This window comes from Bos grunniens, chromosome 10 (assembly GCF_055505025.1).
Source record: "Bos grunniens cultivar Pamir isolate PY7600 chromosome 10, Bosgru_T2T1.0, whole genome shotgun sequence".
In the NCBI taxonomy this organism is placed as follows: domain Eukaryota; kingdom Metazoa; phylum Chordata; class Mammalia; order Artiodactyla; family Bovidae; genus Bos; species Bos grunniens.
The window spans coordinates 57,310,631-57,324,994 of record NC_141174.1 but is presented as its reverse complement, the minus strand read 5'-3'; the positions used below and the strand labels follow the sequence as shown (position 1 = coordinate 57,324,994).

Below are 14,364 nucleotides of genomic sequence, written 5' to 3'. Positions count from 1 at the left end.
GAGACTCATAATGTCAAGAGCATGGCTTCTGGAGCCAGACTGCCAGGATTCAAATCTGCCACTTACTAGCTGTGTGACCTTCAGGACATGACTTAACCTCTCTGTGCTAAATGAAATCACTTGTAAAAAGGGGTTAGCAATAGTTCTTACCTCACAGGGCAGTCATGAGAATTAAATGATGACATATTCTTAGAGTCTGGCATTTTAAGTGCTCAATACTTATTAGCAGCTATTATTGTTTAAAGTCCTCTTGTAGACTCTCAAATGCAGTGCTGGTGCTACCAAGTGCAGTGTTAGTATTGTGGCTGGTCAAGGGTCCCTGACAGACCCTCCTCACAGCTTGCCAAGTGTGGTGACGGCCTCTCGAATGGCACAGGTTGGGAGAGGTAACTCCCTACTCAGGAAGAGGCCGTAAGGCAGCAGCCTGCCTGTCAGCCCTGGGCAGCCTCGGGGCACACAGCACTTAGGCTACATCCCAGGTCTTGGGACTACCCCTGTGTGCCCCCCACCAGCCCGAGCTCTTCTTGAGCTTGGGGAACTGGAGGACTTATGGGTTAGAGGCCCATAAACTGTGGGCTTTGGCCAAGCTGTGTTCCTTCTCTGGCCACCTTCCTCATCTGCTATAAAAGCGGACTGGAACAGCTTCAGCTGTTTGCAACAAATTGTGATAAATTCTCTTTTCATTTTATTCTGTTACAAATATTTTCTAATTTTCCTTGTTCGATACAACCATCATTTAAAAGTGGACATTTAGTTTCTAAATACATAGCGTTCTTAACCTTAAAAAAGAAGTGGGGAGGGGACTGGGCTTGCTCCTTCTGAGAATCCCTGTTAATCACAAGCAGATTGTCGCCCAGCTTACTTTGTTATTATTTGGCTCTGACTCATGCTAAAAAGTTGCGATTCAGCAGAGTTTGCGTTATTTTTATTGTTATAGCCAGGCTAGGTCCAGGATGTATTTGGCTAAAGTTGATTATTTTTATTGTTATAGCCAGGCTAGGTCCAGGATGTATTTGGCTAAAGTTGATCTCGACTTTGAATTTCGAGCTGGTTCAGGCCAAGGGAAGGAGAGGGGCCCCTGAGTAAACACACGGCTGACAGTGGGCACACCTCTCAGGCTGAGTTGGCCTGATACAATGCTGGCCATTGGGAAAGAGGAACAGAGAGTAATTGAAAAGAATGTAAAATTCTTGCCTAATTTTTGTCTATGTGTGAACATTTAAAATAGTTCTCTTTTTACTCAAACACACAGCACCTGATATCAACCCAATGGCTCATCCTCTAAGTAGAAAAGAAATGGGTCCCAGACATCTATTATACAGCTTTCCCAAACAAAAAACAAAAACAAAAACAAAGAAAAGAGAGAAAAAGAAAGATAGACACATCCTTTTGTTTAGGAAGCATTAAAATTTAAAATCTGAGGACTTCTCTGGTAGTCCAGTGGTTAAGACTCCATACTTCCACTGCAGGGGGTATGGGTTCGACCCCCAGTCAGGGAATTAAGTTCACACAGGCCACAAGTTGTGGACAAAAAATAGGGGGAAAAAATACAGAAAAAAAGCTTTAAAAAAATAAAAATAAATAAAACTGTACATCTGACAACAGATTTTTCTATGATTTGCATAAGTCTTTCTCAATTAATACTTCTTTCAATAGTTGTAATTATTTAAGTAAATGCATGTGGAATGAATGAAAGAGGCATCGTGACTTCCAGGGTGGCTGCCTCTGCTCTGGCTTAGCTATGTAGGAGCTGATAGAATCTGCTTTACTCTTTTTCCAGTTCATAAAAACGGGGCACAGAAGCCATTGGCCTGGAAAGACTACGCGGCAGGACTGGCTAAAGGTATAGCCTAAGCCAGTCAAAGCAGAGGGGGTGAGGTGGCCGTCAGAGCTTGGGGAGGTCCTGCTAGCCCTACTTCATTCTCTCTAGGCTGAGGTCAGGAGACCTACCAGCCCACTAACCAACTAGCCAAGTGGTCTTAATTATGTGGCAGCCACAAAGGACACCAGATATAATTTTCATGATTATCATTTGGCCTCTTCTGGTGCCTGACTTCCGCTAGAGGCTCTGCCTGCTTTCCCTCCTCCTGGGAAGGAGGCCTCCAGGTAGTTGGTCTGGCCCTGCCTCGGGGCCCTCCCCATCCCTATCTCATCCACCCCTGGTCTCTGGAGAGAGCAACAGGATTCCCCTCTATGTCCACCTCCCTGGTTTACAGGCTCCTGACTCAGGTGCCTCAGCCCAGGTTGCCCGACATGACTTCATTTTTGGCATCTTCTGACCTTCTTGCTCTGAGTCTCTCTCTCTTTTTCTTTTTTTCCCAGAGGAATTGTGAGAGTGACACAGAGGAGGACATCGCCAAGAGGAAAGTCCTCCATCCCCGGAGGAGGAGCAGTACCTCCTAACTGACCAGGCTCTAGGTGGCCACCAGGGAAACCCAGGCCCAGCAAGTCTCCTTTCTCTGCAGACTCTTGGACCCTGCTTGTCACCAGCGCCTGAGCATTCTGCAACCCTGAGCACTTTGCAAGAGAGATGGGCATGCAGGATTCAGAAGGATTTGCAGGGGATCCAGGAGATCCTGGGAGCTATGGCTATCTCCTATGGAGGAGATTCCAACATTCCCAAAGCCCTTAATTCTCCATAAAATGGGCTTTAACCTGTCTGCCCACCTCAGAACCTGGGATGGGATATGGCCCTAAGAAAATGATGTAGACGACCATCATCACCATCATCATGGGTAAAGGTCAGATTTGGGCAGCTTTCCTTACAGGATGAGGGAGTTCAGAACCAGCCTGGTCAAAAATTATACCAGGAAGACAGATACGTCACCTGTGGGCAGAAGATACAGAGTGAATGTTGGGGTATGAGGGACCAATCCTGTGACCTCCCAGAACCCACATGGAGTCAGCGTGTCACGCCGGCCAACTTATCAAACCTTCTAAAGCAGCCCATCGCCAGCCCACTGTGTCATAATTTTTTTCACTTTTATTAAACTTCTTGTTTACCTGATGCTCAGCTTCTTTTTGAGCTATCTGCATCTGATTTTCTTTAGCTCAGGTGCCTATGACTCTGGGGAGCACCCAGGGTTGGGGTGCTGAGTGGATAGCACCTCAGAAGGTCATACTGAACCACCTGTCCTGGACTGCAGGGTGCCTGCCTTCTACATCTTTCCTCAAAGGTGTGCAGCCCAAGAAAACCAGCCTGGATGCCAGCATAGAATGCCTGTGTTCCCTCTGCCATGGGGACCATCACCTCTGCTGGTACCACAGAATATTTGGAGATAGATATTCAAAGAGGTAGCTAAGGAAAATGAGGTCTTGAGGTGGCCCCAGATCCAATACGACTGGCGTCCTTATAAGAAGAGAGATCAAAGGAAGAATGTATGAAGAGACAGCGGGAAGGCGTCCATCTGCAAGCTGAGGGGAGAGGCCTCAGGAAAACTAACCCTGCCAAGACCTCAATGTCAGACTTCTGGCCTCTGGAACTGTGATGAAGTCAATTTCTGTTGTTTAAGCCACCCAGACTGTGCTGCTTTGTGAAGGCAGCTCTAGAGAACTAATACACCTGCCCAGTGATGGCCGAGATAGGGGCGGGGGCCTTCTGAGGATATGATTAGAGAAGGTCAAAGAAGGACCTACAGGGAGAAAGGAAAGGAGAAACAGATGGATTACCTGGACCCTTGAGTAAATATGGCTGAGAACCTTAGCCACACAGGAGTTTGGGCCCCGCTTTCTAGGCCAAAAGAATGGTGGTGCTGACCAGAAACCCAAACTGGAAGTAAAAGAGGTCAAGGTGAGGCACCAAGACTGAGAAAGTACATGGGAAGAGGTGGAAAGAAAAGGAGAGAGGTTCCGGAAGGTGAGTGAGGGGAAGTGTGCCAGGAAGCAGAGAGGGAAAGAAAAGAAAGGGAAGGCCTAGGGAAAGGGGAGGCCATCCTTTCCCACTGTCAGCAGCAGATTTCAAGAACGTTGTATGAGAGCATGGACAGAGCAGCCCTCATCCAGTGAATGGATCCGGGGCAAAATGGCCCCATAGGATCAGAAAGTCAGTCCGATTTCAGAAAAGCTTCCAGCCAGAAATGGAGTGACCTGCAAGCTTGTTGAAGAAAGCTCTGCTGTTGCCCTGTAGTTCCTAGACACCCCAGTTCTCAGGAGGATCCAGCTCTGTGCCTCCCTCTAGCCTCTGGAGGACAGCCAAGGCCAAGAGCCACTGACTGTGTTCAGGGCCCCTTGGTCCTGGCTGTGGCTGGACGCACAAATCATCAGGGAGTGCTCTAGAACAAGGGCTCCCGGGAGCTCCCAAGAAGTAATAATGTGGTAGTGGGGAGGGGACTGCCCGCCTGCTAGGAAGAAGAGGAGTGAGTGGCTTTTACAAATCCAGTCTTGAGTTTCCAATCATGACCAAAGGGCAAGCCTTTTGGAACTTGTCTGGCCCAACTACTGCATTGAACTGAAGAGGACACTGAAGCTGAGAGGAAGTGACTTGTTCAGCTTCACACAGCAAATTTGTGAAAGTGCCTGATGAAAGCCCAGACTTCCTGATTCCTAGTACAGTGCTCATTTCTACAACGTGATGAACTGTGGGAGACTTTGCAGGAAATGGACGGACCCTTTGCTTTGCGTCATCTTAAACACGCTCTCGTCTGTTCTTTACTGTTGCTGTCTTGTCGTTCATTTCTTTGAAATAGACAAAATGGTCACACTTGCTTCTTTTCAAAGGGCATTGCCCCTGAGTAGGGACAGCTTGGTAGCTAGCCTCCCATGGGCTGCAAGTCAGTCAGTGAACTGGTTTTGGACTTGCTCTGTATGCCTGGGACTGTTCTAGATGGGGAGCTAGAACAATTAATAACACGGAGGTGACATCTCCCCTACAGGGGTCGACATTCTGTAAGTCCTGGGAATCCAGGGCTCCATCCTGCCCATAGGCTGCTCCTCCCACCTCTTTCCCATCCCTGTTGCCTGAGTCCTCCCCGACCTGCTCCACCCACACCAGCTCTCTGGGGTTCAGTAGCACTCACTGGGTTTCCTGAATCCCTCAGGAAGCACAGGAGCAGGCAGTGAGCAGAGGGGGACCTTTGAGAATATGCACATCCTTTGAGGATGATTTTGATACCCAGGAGTCCGAAGCCAAACACCTGTGCCAATCCCATCCGGGGGTCTGGTCCCTGTGGCCTCTGGTCCAGCAGATGGCTGCTGCCCTCCAGGTGTGAGGAGGGGTGGAGCAGCTGGCCCAGGGGAACTGAGTGTGCTGGGTGCATTCTGAAGAAGGCTTCACTGACCAATTGATACTTCAAGAGACCACAGCGTGCCCTGAGGCAGATGGAACATTTCTAGTGACATTTCTGAGAGCTGTGCTCAGTTAAAAGGCAGTCTTCAAAGAGTCTGAAGGTTCCCTGTCCCTGTGTTTGCAAGATGCTGCATTAATATTTCACAAATGCACCTATAAATATTTCAGTGCTCTGCATTTTAATGTCAATCTCACTGGTTTTCCTGACTCCGGATCTTAGATTTCATTTGCCTTTTCCACTAGCCTTTTCATTTGCTGATAACCTTATTTTGGAAGGAGATGAAGGCCATATCAGAAGAAATGAGCCACAGAATCTCTGTGGAAGGGAAGTAGGTAGGTACATACAAAAAGACCTAAACTGAGGACTGGGATAGTGTAGGGAATTTCATCTGGCACGGGCTTATAGAACTTTTCATCTCGTGCCCCAGTTGATGTCATCCCGACATTGTTTGGTTCACTGTTGCTGCACCCCAAAGAAAAATTGTCCCTTGGTGGTCTGCTAAGAGGGTCCCATTCTAAGGAGACCTTAATAGGCTTTGGTATTGGAACAGTTGAAGAACTATAAACAATGGTTAATTCACATTTCAAAAGTCAGAAACACAGTTGGTGACCTCTCATCAATAGTTTCTGTTTTCAACCTTTTTCCTACTAGTTTCCTCTTTCTCTTCCCCTCCATCCATTAGCAAGTCATAAATATATAGCTGAAGTATATGTTTTAGTAATGTCTTTACTTTTTGAATAAAGTTTGTGTTCCCAGTTCTTAATCTAAAAAAAAAAAAAACGGTTATATTATCTGGGGAGAAATAATTTTTTAAGCTTTTCCTCCCACACTGATCTACAGATCAGTGATCCTCTACCACTGTGCTAGAAACAAAAAAAAAAAGAAAGAAAAAAAAGCTCACAATAATTTTTTTAAAAACCTGTTCTGCAGTAGGAGCACTTATATACAACATTTTAACATTTTATTTAATCTTTGTAACCTTGTAAGATAAAGGAGAGCTCCATTTCTATAGATGAGGAAGCTGAGACTCAATGGAGTTAAGAAATTTGCATGCGATGGAACAGCTGCAGCACTTGGAATCTGGATTCCAGCCCAGTTTCGCCTACCTCCAATTCTACATCCTTCTCTACTTTTCCTGGGGAGGCAGTGTTGAGTGAACAAAACATCCCAGAGAACCAGAGACAGCATGATACTGTTTTTATAAAGCTCAAAATCTGTACTATACTTTGTTTGGGAGTGCATGCCAATGTGATAGAACAGTATTTTAAAGGCAAGGCAATAATTACACACAAAATTCAAGATGAAGCCTACCTCTGACAGCCGAGATGGGAAAGAGGTCAGCAGTGGTGCTAAGCTGTCGGCAGAGAAGTTCTGGAGAAATTCATGATGGGCTCACAGGACTTCATTTTATTACTTTGCCTTATCAATTACACAGGAATTATCTACATTTTCCCATCAAATGTTATATTAAAATCATAAAGGGAGAGGGATTTTCCTGGTGGTCCAGTGGTGTGGGTTTGATCCCTGGTTGGGGAACCAAGATCCCACATGCCTCATAGTATGGCCGAAAAATTCTTAAAAATTAAATAAAATTGTTGGTACTTTAATAATAATAAAGGGAGAAAGTAAGGTGAAAAAAATCAGCCCAAATGGTCATGAAGCTGAACCTCCAATATTTTGGCCACCTGATGCTAACAGCCAACTCATGGAAAAGACTCTGATGCTGGGATAGACTGAAAAAGGAAAAAAGGAAAAGAGGGTAACAGAGGATGAAATGGTTGGATGGTATCACCAACTCAATGGACATGAACTTGGGCAAACTCTGGGAGATAGGAACGGGGGTGCATGGCATGCTATAGTCCACGGGTTCACAAAGAGTTGGACACGATTTAATAACTGAACAGCTATCATGAGATGCCATAGTGGGCAGGACATGGAGGCTGCATGGCAATGATCCCTGAATGTGCCTTTGCCCTCAAGACTTGATGCCGGGCATTGCTCTGTGTCCTTTTACTTTGATCCAAGGTCATTGTGCCACCCCGTGTGAATGCTTTGACTGAATTATTATATTTCCATTTTAAAGAGAAGAAGCAGAATATCCCTCCTGCGTCCCAGGTCACCTCCCCAGCCAATCCCTTCCCTTGGAATATGCCTAAAGATTGTGGTCTGAGGACATCTTCTGAGCCCAGCTACATTGTTGGCCAACTCACGCTCTGGTGCCTTCCTGTCTCTCTGGGCTTAATCCCAGAGGCTGGACAGGGTTTGAAAAGCCATCTGGGCCATTCCCCTGCTCATTTTGAATTGAGAAGAGGCAATCCAGTTCTGTGTCTTCCCTCAATTTCCTGTCTTAACTCTTAACCAAAAGTGTTAGTCACTCAGTCATGTCCAACTCTTTGTAACCCCATGGACAGTAGCTCGCCAGGCTTCTCTGTCCATGGAATTCCTCAGGCAAGAATACTGGAGTGAGTAGCCATTGCCTTCCACAAGAGATCTTCCTGACCCAGGGATTGAACCCAGGTCTCCTGCATTACAGGCAGATTCTTTACCCTCTGAGCCACCAGGGAAGCCCCTCTTAACCGAAAGGCCTGGGTTAATTCCCTGACACTTTTCAGCTTTTGGATCTTGACCTTGTCCTTCACCATTTCTGGGCCTCAGTTTTCTCATCTGTGCACTGGTGATAATTATATCAGTGTTATTTGTCATGAGTGCCTCATTGAGACCCATTTTGTAAGGGAGGTTTGACAATTTTGAAGAACTTGGTAAACATAGGGACTTGTTATTTACATAACTTAGTTGCACTCTGAGACCATAGGCGTAAGGAGCAGCTCTGAGAAACATAAGAGCAGAACACCCATGGCAACAGTGGAACTCAACACTGGTGCCCTGGATGCCAGGTTGTGGGTCCTGGGGTCCTAGCTCACCTCCCACTCATCTCTTCTGCCCCAACGCCCCTGTGTGATGCCTGATCCTGCACAGACACTCAGCAGTGGTTTATTAAACAGAGGAGGAAGCAGGAAGGGCTCCCGCGTGTGGGCCCAAGGCTCTCAGCTGGCCACCTTCTGCCCACCCCGCTGGAGGGTGCCTGCCAGGGGGGCCGGAGGCAGGAACAGAACCCTGCTGGAGGCAGCGTGCTGAGAGCCAGGCCTTTTCAGTCAAGTCTTGTGTAGCTCACCTCAAAGGGCGTAACGGCTCTTTGAAGAAGTAAACGCTGGACTCAAACTATTCGGTCCCCACTTTGTTCCTTGTTTTGTTGTTTTTGATGTTGTTTTAATTTGCTAGGGTGGCCATTACAAGATAGGTAGCCTGGGTGGCTTAAACAACAGAAATTTATTTTCTCACAGCTTGAGAGGCTGGAAGTCCAATATCAAGGTGTCAGCAGGGTTGGTTTCCTCTGGGGGCTCTGTCCTCAGCCCGCAGACAGCTGCCCTTTCTCTTCACATGGTTGTTCCTCTGGGCACAAGCATCCCTGGGCTCTGTGTGTCGGTATTTCCCCTTCCTGTAAGGCCACCAGTCGTACTGGGCTAGGGCCCACCCTCCTGGGTCAGTAACTTGATCACCTCTTTGAAGGCATGCGTGCGTGCTCAGCCACTTCAGTTGTGTCTGACTCTTTGCAACCCCATGGACTGTAGCCTGCCAGGCTCCTCTGTCCATGGGATTTTCCAGGCAAGAATACTGGGGTGGGTTGCCATTTCCTTCTCCAGGGGATCTTCCCAACCTGCATGGCAAGTCTCTTGCATTGGCAGACAGGTTCTTTACCACTAGCGCCACCTGAAGGCCCTACAGCCAAATACAGTCCCATTCTGAGGTCCTGGGGGTTAGGACATACGAGTTTGTAGGGGAGGTGGAAGACACAATTCAGCCTATAACAAGTATATTCTTTAAGAATTATTTGAATTTTTGATGTCTGCCTCCTCCTGTGGGCTGTAAGCTCCATGAGAGCAGTATGGTCTGTCTGCTGTTCTGTGTATAGTGCCTGTGGGTGTTCATAAGTATTTATGGACTGAATTAATAAATGGCTTGTTTTTCTTTGGTTGATGCAAGATGGCAAGGAAAGCTGCAGGACCTCACATTGGCAAGAAGCCAAAACAGAGCCCTGAGAACCAGGCACCCAGCAGCCACCCTCTCCCCACCTTCTGTCCCACAGAGCCTACTGGTTTAATACAAACTGGTGCCGAATAGGCCTACTACAGGTCAGATGTTCGTCTGGCCGTAAGGATGAGTAAGCTTCTGCTAAGATGAGGGGAAAGAAAGTAGTGGTTAGCATTCTGTTTGTTCATCCTTATGTCTTCCCCTGATGATGGGAAAGATTGAAGGCAGAAGGAGAAGAGGGCAGCAGAGGATGAGATGGTTAGATAGCATCACTGACTCAATGAACATGAATTTGAGCAGACTCTGGGAGATAGTGGAGGACAGAGGAGTTGGCATGCTGCAGTCCATGGGGTCACAGGGAGTCAGACACAACTTAGCGACTGAACAACAGCAACAACAATGCCTTCCCATGGGTGAACTTTGGTAAGTCACCAAATGAAGGAATAAAACTTCTCTGGGTGTTGAATTAGTCGTGTGATGAAATAAGAGTTTACCACTTTTCCCCACCTCTAGACATCATAACCCTGACTCCAGGTCAGAGACCCAGAGGGCCCTGCTGGAGAGCCAGCGGCCACCTGTTGGGATTGGAGGAGGTGTTCAAGGTCAAGCATAGACAACATATCGATCTCTGGCTGAGTATTTTGGAAGAATGAGTGTGTGTGTGTGTGTGTTCTGGGTGTTTCAAGGTACCTGCGTGTGTACATCTGTCTCTGGGATATTTGGAGGTATGTGTGTCCATCACTGGGTGTATCTGAGTTTTCCCTTTGTTTCTGTGTGTGTGTGTGTGTGTGTGTGTATCTGACTGGGTGTCTGGGTGTGCATCTGTCTCTGTGTGCGTGGATCTGGGTGTCTGGGGTGTTGTCAGAAAGGACTCATGGTGAAGTGCCTCTGCCCCAGGCTTTGCAGCATCTGTCCTAATGCTGTCAGACCTCCAAGGCTGGTCTATTTGCCATTCCAGGGGACAGAGTTGAGGACAGCCACGTCTGCTGAGTCATAAGGATGTGGGCTCTGTGTGTCCACAGTTGGACGGATCTCCTTTCACACACATAGAGGGGAAATTTCAGATGGGTTGGCTGACCCTGCATGCTCTCAGAAGGTCCTGACCTCAGCCAGCCCCAGGAAGGAGCGGAAATGAGAATGCTCAGAAGACCTAGAGGTTGGCAGGAGGCGAGCTGAGACTTGGGTGCTCCCCAACTGGGTACCCTAGGTCACGGCTTTCTCAGGCTCTTCCAATAACCAACCTGCCAGCTTTGCAACTGATTGATGACCACTTCCTGTTGGAGGAGGAAGCCAGGGCAGATGGTCCTCACCGATACAAACTCCAGACCTCACCAAACTCCTAGTGCTAACCCTGGAAGGTCCCCCCAGGCCACGAGTCTGGACTCTGGGAAATCCTTCTCTTCCCTCCCCAGTCCACCCAACCAACAAATAAACAAAGAACACCACAATAGTATGCCTAGCCACAATGCAGTCAAGGGAGTCTTTCAAGCTTGTCTGATATAAACAGTAAAATTTCCCCAGGGTTGGCAGGGACGGGAAGCCTCCGTCACTGACTCCCTGATTGGAAATGATTTCATAGGTTCTTTTCCAAGAGAAGATGAAGAAGGGCAAAAAGGCCTTTGTAGGGTGTACCTGGCAGGGCATGGGAAGTAAACACACCTTCTGAGAATTGACACAGGCCTGACGTGGAGCTGGGCACTGTTTCCCGGGAGCCCAGACTGGGGGTGAACCTGTAGATATCCAGCTGATCCAGAGATAGGGTGCCTCCTGTCCATGAGGCTGCAGCCACAGGTGGGTGAGGTGAGGCAAGGGGGTACGGGTGCATCAGGGAAGGGCTGGTTCTTCTGTACGTGCGTACGTGCTAAGTCCCTCCCCCCGTGACTGTAGCCCACCAGGCTCTGCTGTCCATGGGATTCTCCAGGCAAGTATACTGGAGCAGATCACCATCTCCTACTCCTGGATCTTCCTAACCCAGGGATCGAACCCAAGTCTCCTGCACTGCAGGCAGATTCTTTACCGCCGAGCCACCAGGGAAGCCCTGGTCCTTCTGAGGAGGTAGTATTCAAAGGCAGGAGAGGGACCAGCTCGAAGCAGGGCCCTCACAACTGGTCACTTCTTGTATTTAGACTGTGAAGGCGACTGACAACCATCATGTCTCTTTACCATCTCTCACTTCTGGCAAGGTCCAGCGGACCCATGAGACTTTGTGGGTCTGGACTTCAGGGCAGTGAGTTTAGTGGGGATCTGCTTCTCCTGTGGAGAGAGGAGCCTGAGAAGGAGGTTGAATGTCAGTACTGCCTAATCAGGGACTTCAGTGACTGTAAATGCCCATCCAACCCCACTGAAGATGACCACAAGCCAAGGAGTTCACGATCTCCAGGCAGGATCCTCAAGAACTGGTGTCAAACTATTCACGTTGTTATAAGATTTTCTCAGGGTGAGTTCAGATCTGCCTCTCTGAAGTTCCAAGTGGTGTCCTGGTTCTATCTTCTGGGGTCCCATCCATTTAACAAATGTGTAGACAAAGATGAAAAAGGCAGTCTGTGTCCTCAAGGTATCCACAGACCAGTGACAAGAACATCTGTTACACGGGGCAGAATGAAATAGGGGCTAAGCTGCAATCTGAGGGATGAGTCCCTTGTCCTGACTCATGGGGGCCTATTAGGCATCCAGAGGAGGTGACACTGGAAACAGGCTTAAAGGACAAGGGGGCTGGTGCATGTGGAGGGGCTGTGGAGTCCAGGCCAGGAGAAGCTTGAGAGAAGACACAGAAGCAGGAGACAGCAGAGCATCTCCTGAGGATATGGGGTAGCCTGGCAGGGTAGCAGCCTCGTATGGTGGGAAGATGTGGGGGAGATGAGGGCTGAATCACAGAGGGGTTTGAATCCAGGCCTGGGTCTTTATTCAATGGGCCATGGAGAGGCTCAGAGGTTTTGTGAGACTTTATCAGAGCCGAGGTTTACATCAGTGATTTTCAAAGGGTGTTCCCTGGCCAGCAGCATCGGCATTGTCTTGTTGCTGCTACTAAGTCACTTCAGTCGTGTCTGACTCTGTGCAACCCCATAGACGGCAGCCCACCAAGCTTCCCCGTCCCTGGGATTCTCCAGGCAAGAACACTGGAGTGGGTTGCCATTTCCTTCTCCAATGCATGAAAGTGAAAAGTGAAAGTGAAGTCGCTCAGTCGTGTCTGACTCTTCGCGACCCCATGGACTGCAGCCTACCAGGCTCCTCCGTCCATGGGATTTTCTAGGCAAAAGTACTGGAGTGGGGTGCCATTGCCTTCTCCAATAGTCTTGTTAGAAATGCAGATTACCAAGCCCGGCCCAGACCTGCTGAATCAGAAACTCTGAGGGTGGGGCCGCACTGACTGCTTACCCAGGGCCTCCAGGTGATCCTGATGCACTGCTTAGGAAAACAACCCTGAGAGCCAGGTGAGGTGGGCGGAGTCTGGAGGAGGGAGAGCGTTGAAGGGCTTTTCGAACCACCTTGAGTGGGGCCCAGGAGGCCACCTGGCCTGGGAAGGAGGCAGGAAGAGGCAGGCAGATTTGGTTTCCAGTGCCAGGACCTCTAGCTTTTCATGAACCTGAGCCAGGGACTTCCCTTTCCTGGGCTTCAGTTTCTGCATCTTCAGAGAGGAGTTTCAGCTGGAGTAAGGTAGGAGACCATCAACAACCACGGGATTCAGGGCTTTCAGTGCTAAAACCAGGGGCATCTAGGGCAAACGGGGATGGTTTATCCACCACTTCCCCCCGCCGACCAAACAGTGCCCAGAAGGAAGCACTGCTCAGGATGCTTCCAGACTGAATGCTGAGAGTGGGGTTGCTGAGGGGCCCAAAGCCCATTCTTGAGCACTTTGGTGGTAGCTGAAGCTGCCAATTCCTCTTGCTACCATTTGGTGCCCATGTACCAGGAGCCTGTCTCCCACGCCTCTGCCCTGTCTGGCTCCAGAGGCCAGCAGAAAGGGAGACAGGGCCCTGGTCCGGCAAGGGCACAAGGCTGGCTCCCCTAGGTCATGTTGCTGGCCAGGTGCCTCAGTCACAGGAAATACAATATGGCTGAGGCCTCCAGGCCACTGCTGATGCTGCTGGAGGCTGAAAATACCCAGCGCCCTGGCCTGGGCGCCTGGCTGACTCTTCTGGGTCAGGAGTCGGGGGAGCGGCTGTGGTGTCTGTTACTTCACTAGTCTGATCTCAACTCGGTTCTCACCACTTTGGCCAGGGGCCTCTGGGGGTGGGGGTGAGGAATTGCAGCCCTCTTTTCTTACAGTTGGATTTCCTTTTAATCAAAGTATAGTAGATTTATGATGCGTTAATTTCTGCTGTACAGTAAAGTGATTCACATCCATGTACATGTATATACACATTCCTTTTTGTATTCTTTTCCATTATGGCTTATCACAGATGGTGAATATAGTTTCCTGTGCTCTAGAGTAGGGCCTTGTTGTTTGCCCATTCTCTGTATAACAGTTCCACTTGCTGGTCCTGAGCTCCCAGTCTATCCCTCCCCCACTCCCATCCCCCTCCCCCTTGGCAACTGCGTCGTTCTCTATGTCCGTGTTCGGTTTCTGTTACCTAGACAGGTTCACGATGTCGTATTTTAGATTCCATATGTGAGTGAAATCATATGGTATTTGTCTTTCTCTTTTGGACTTATTTCACTTAGTATGATAATCTCTAGTTGCATCCACGTTGATGCAAAATGGCATCACTTCGTTCTTTTTTATGGCTGGGTTGTATCCCATTGTATATATATTCCACATCTTTTTTTAATCCATTCATCTGTTGATGGGCATCTAGGTTGCTCCCATGTCTTGGCTATTGTAAACAGTGCTGCTGTGCACATTGGGGTGCATGTATCTTTTTGAATTAGTTTTTTTGGATAGATGCCCAGGAGTGGATAATATGGCAGCTCTATTTTTAGCTTTTTGAGGAACCTCTACACTGTTTTTCATGGTCACTGTACCAACTTATATTTCTACCAATAGTGTAAG

The 14,364-nt window shown here is 48.4% G+C and overlaps 1 protein-coding gene across 5 annotated transcripts in view; it reads left to right on the top strand.

Moving 5' to 3' along the window:
• DAPK2 (death associated protein kinase 2) overlaps positions 1 to 4,655 on the top strand; it is a 142,108-nt gene extending 137,453 nt beyond the window's left edge. For 3 of the 5 annotated variants that reach the window (XM_086321449.1, XM_086321448.1, XM_086321451.1), the window contains one exon: positions 2,323 to 4,655. In XM_086321449.1, coding sequence (XP_086177575.1) covers positions 2,323 to 2,403 — 81 coding nt within the window. In that variant the 3' untranslated portion in view covers positions 2,404 to 4,655. Of the gene's footprint in view, positions 1 to 1,780; positions 1,844 to 2,322 lie in introns of all 5 variants that reach the window. The other 2 variants (XM_086321447.1, XM_086321446.1) reach the window with 1 other exon arrangement.
• The last annotated feature ends 9,709 nt before the right edge of the window (positions 4,656 to 14,364 follow it).